Source organism: Myotis davidii, unplaced genomic scaffold, assembly GCF_000327345.1.
Source record: "Myotis davidii unplaced genomic scaffold, ASM32734v1 scaffold167, whole genome shotgun sequence".
Classification (NCBI taxonomy): domain Eukaryota; kingdom Metazoa; phylum Chordata; class Mammalia; order Chiroptera; family Vespertilionidae; genus Myotis; species Myotis davidii.
This window is the reverse complement of record NW_006300048.1, coordinates 5990105-5991224: the sequence shown is the minus strand read 5'-3', so window position 1 is coordinate 5991224 and position 1120 is coordinate 5990105. Positions and strand designations below refer to the sequence as shown.

Sequence of the window (1120 nt, the reverse complement as noted above, 5' to 3'; positions counted from 1 at the left end):
TTCCTAGAGTTGGAAAGAAATGGAACTTACTTCTCCAGGAATGTGACACAGGCTTTCTGCCCATAGATCTGTGCGATCCTCTTCGGCGTGTCTCCAAAGAAGTCGGGGGCGTCGATGGCGGCGTGCAATGCATGGAGCATTTTGAGCACATGCAGATGGCCTGACTCAGCTGCAAAGTGAGCTGGGGTCCAGCCCACATCAGTTACCAGGCAGGGTCTGGCTCCACACTGTATGAGGAGCTTCATCACCTCCATATGCCCTTACATGCACCAAGAAGAAAGAGAAGGTTACGATGAAAATGTCTCCACTGGCCCAAGGCCACAGGTAGTCTAGATAGCACAAAAGAGGGGAAGACATTGGCCTTTGAGGCCCCTCCAGCTGCTCAGCATCTTTCCCTCCTCCCTTTTTCCTCTCAGTACCCCACCCTTACCCCAAGGAACCAAGATCTCACTCACCCAGGGGCTGAGGCCCTCTATATATTCCTTCTACTCCTCCCTGACACCCCCCTCCCAGCCCTGCCTAGAAATCTTGCTTTCCCTCCCAAGTCACTCTACCCCTGCCTTTGTTAGCACTGGCAAGCTCCCTGCTTTTGGCAGTCTCCAGGCTGATTTCAAAAACAAATATTTCACTACAGCATAGATGGACCTTGAGGGCATTATGCTAAGCCAGACAGAGAAAGACATGTCAGACAGATACCGTATGATCTCACTTATATGTGGAATCTAAGTAACAAAAGCCAAGCTCATAGGTACAGAGAACAGATTATATTGGTGGGTTCCAGCTGTGGGAGATGTGTGAAATGGGTTAAACTGTGAAATGGGTTTAACCCATGAAGTTTCAATCGCACTGTACATGTGTGCCCGCACGTGTTATCTTGTGGAAGAGCCACACTCAACGGGCCAAAGAGCCGCATGTGGCTCACGAGCCGCAGTTTGCCGACCACTGGGTTAAGGTAGTCAAAAGGTACAAATTTTCAGTTATAAAATACAAGGTCATGGGGATGTAATATACAGCATGGCGACTGTAGTTAATAATTCTGTGCTGCCTCTTTGACAGTTGCTAAGATAGATCTTCAAAGTTATGACAAGAAAAAAAATTTATAACTAAATTTGGGGATGGA

General features: G+C 47.9%; 1 protein-coding gene across 1 annotated transcript in view; it reads right to left on the bottom strand.

Annotated features, from left to right (window-relative positions):
- The window catches only part of ANKRD66 (ankyrin repeat domain 66), a 10753-nt gene that overhangs the window by 3841 nt on the left and 5792 nt on the right, over nt 1-1120 (bottom strand). Inside the window, exon 2 of the mRNA XM_006776417.2 lies at nt 31-259. Coding sequence (XP_006776480.1) covers nt 31-259 — 229 coding nt within the window. The remainder of the gene's footprint in view (nt 1-30; nt 260-1120) is intronic.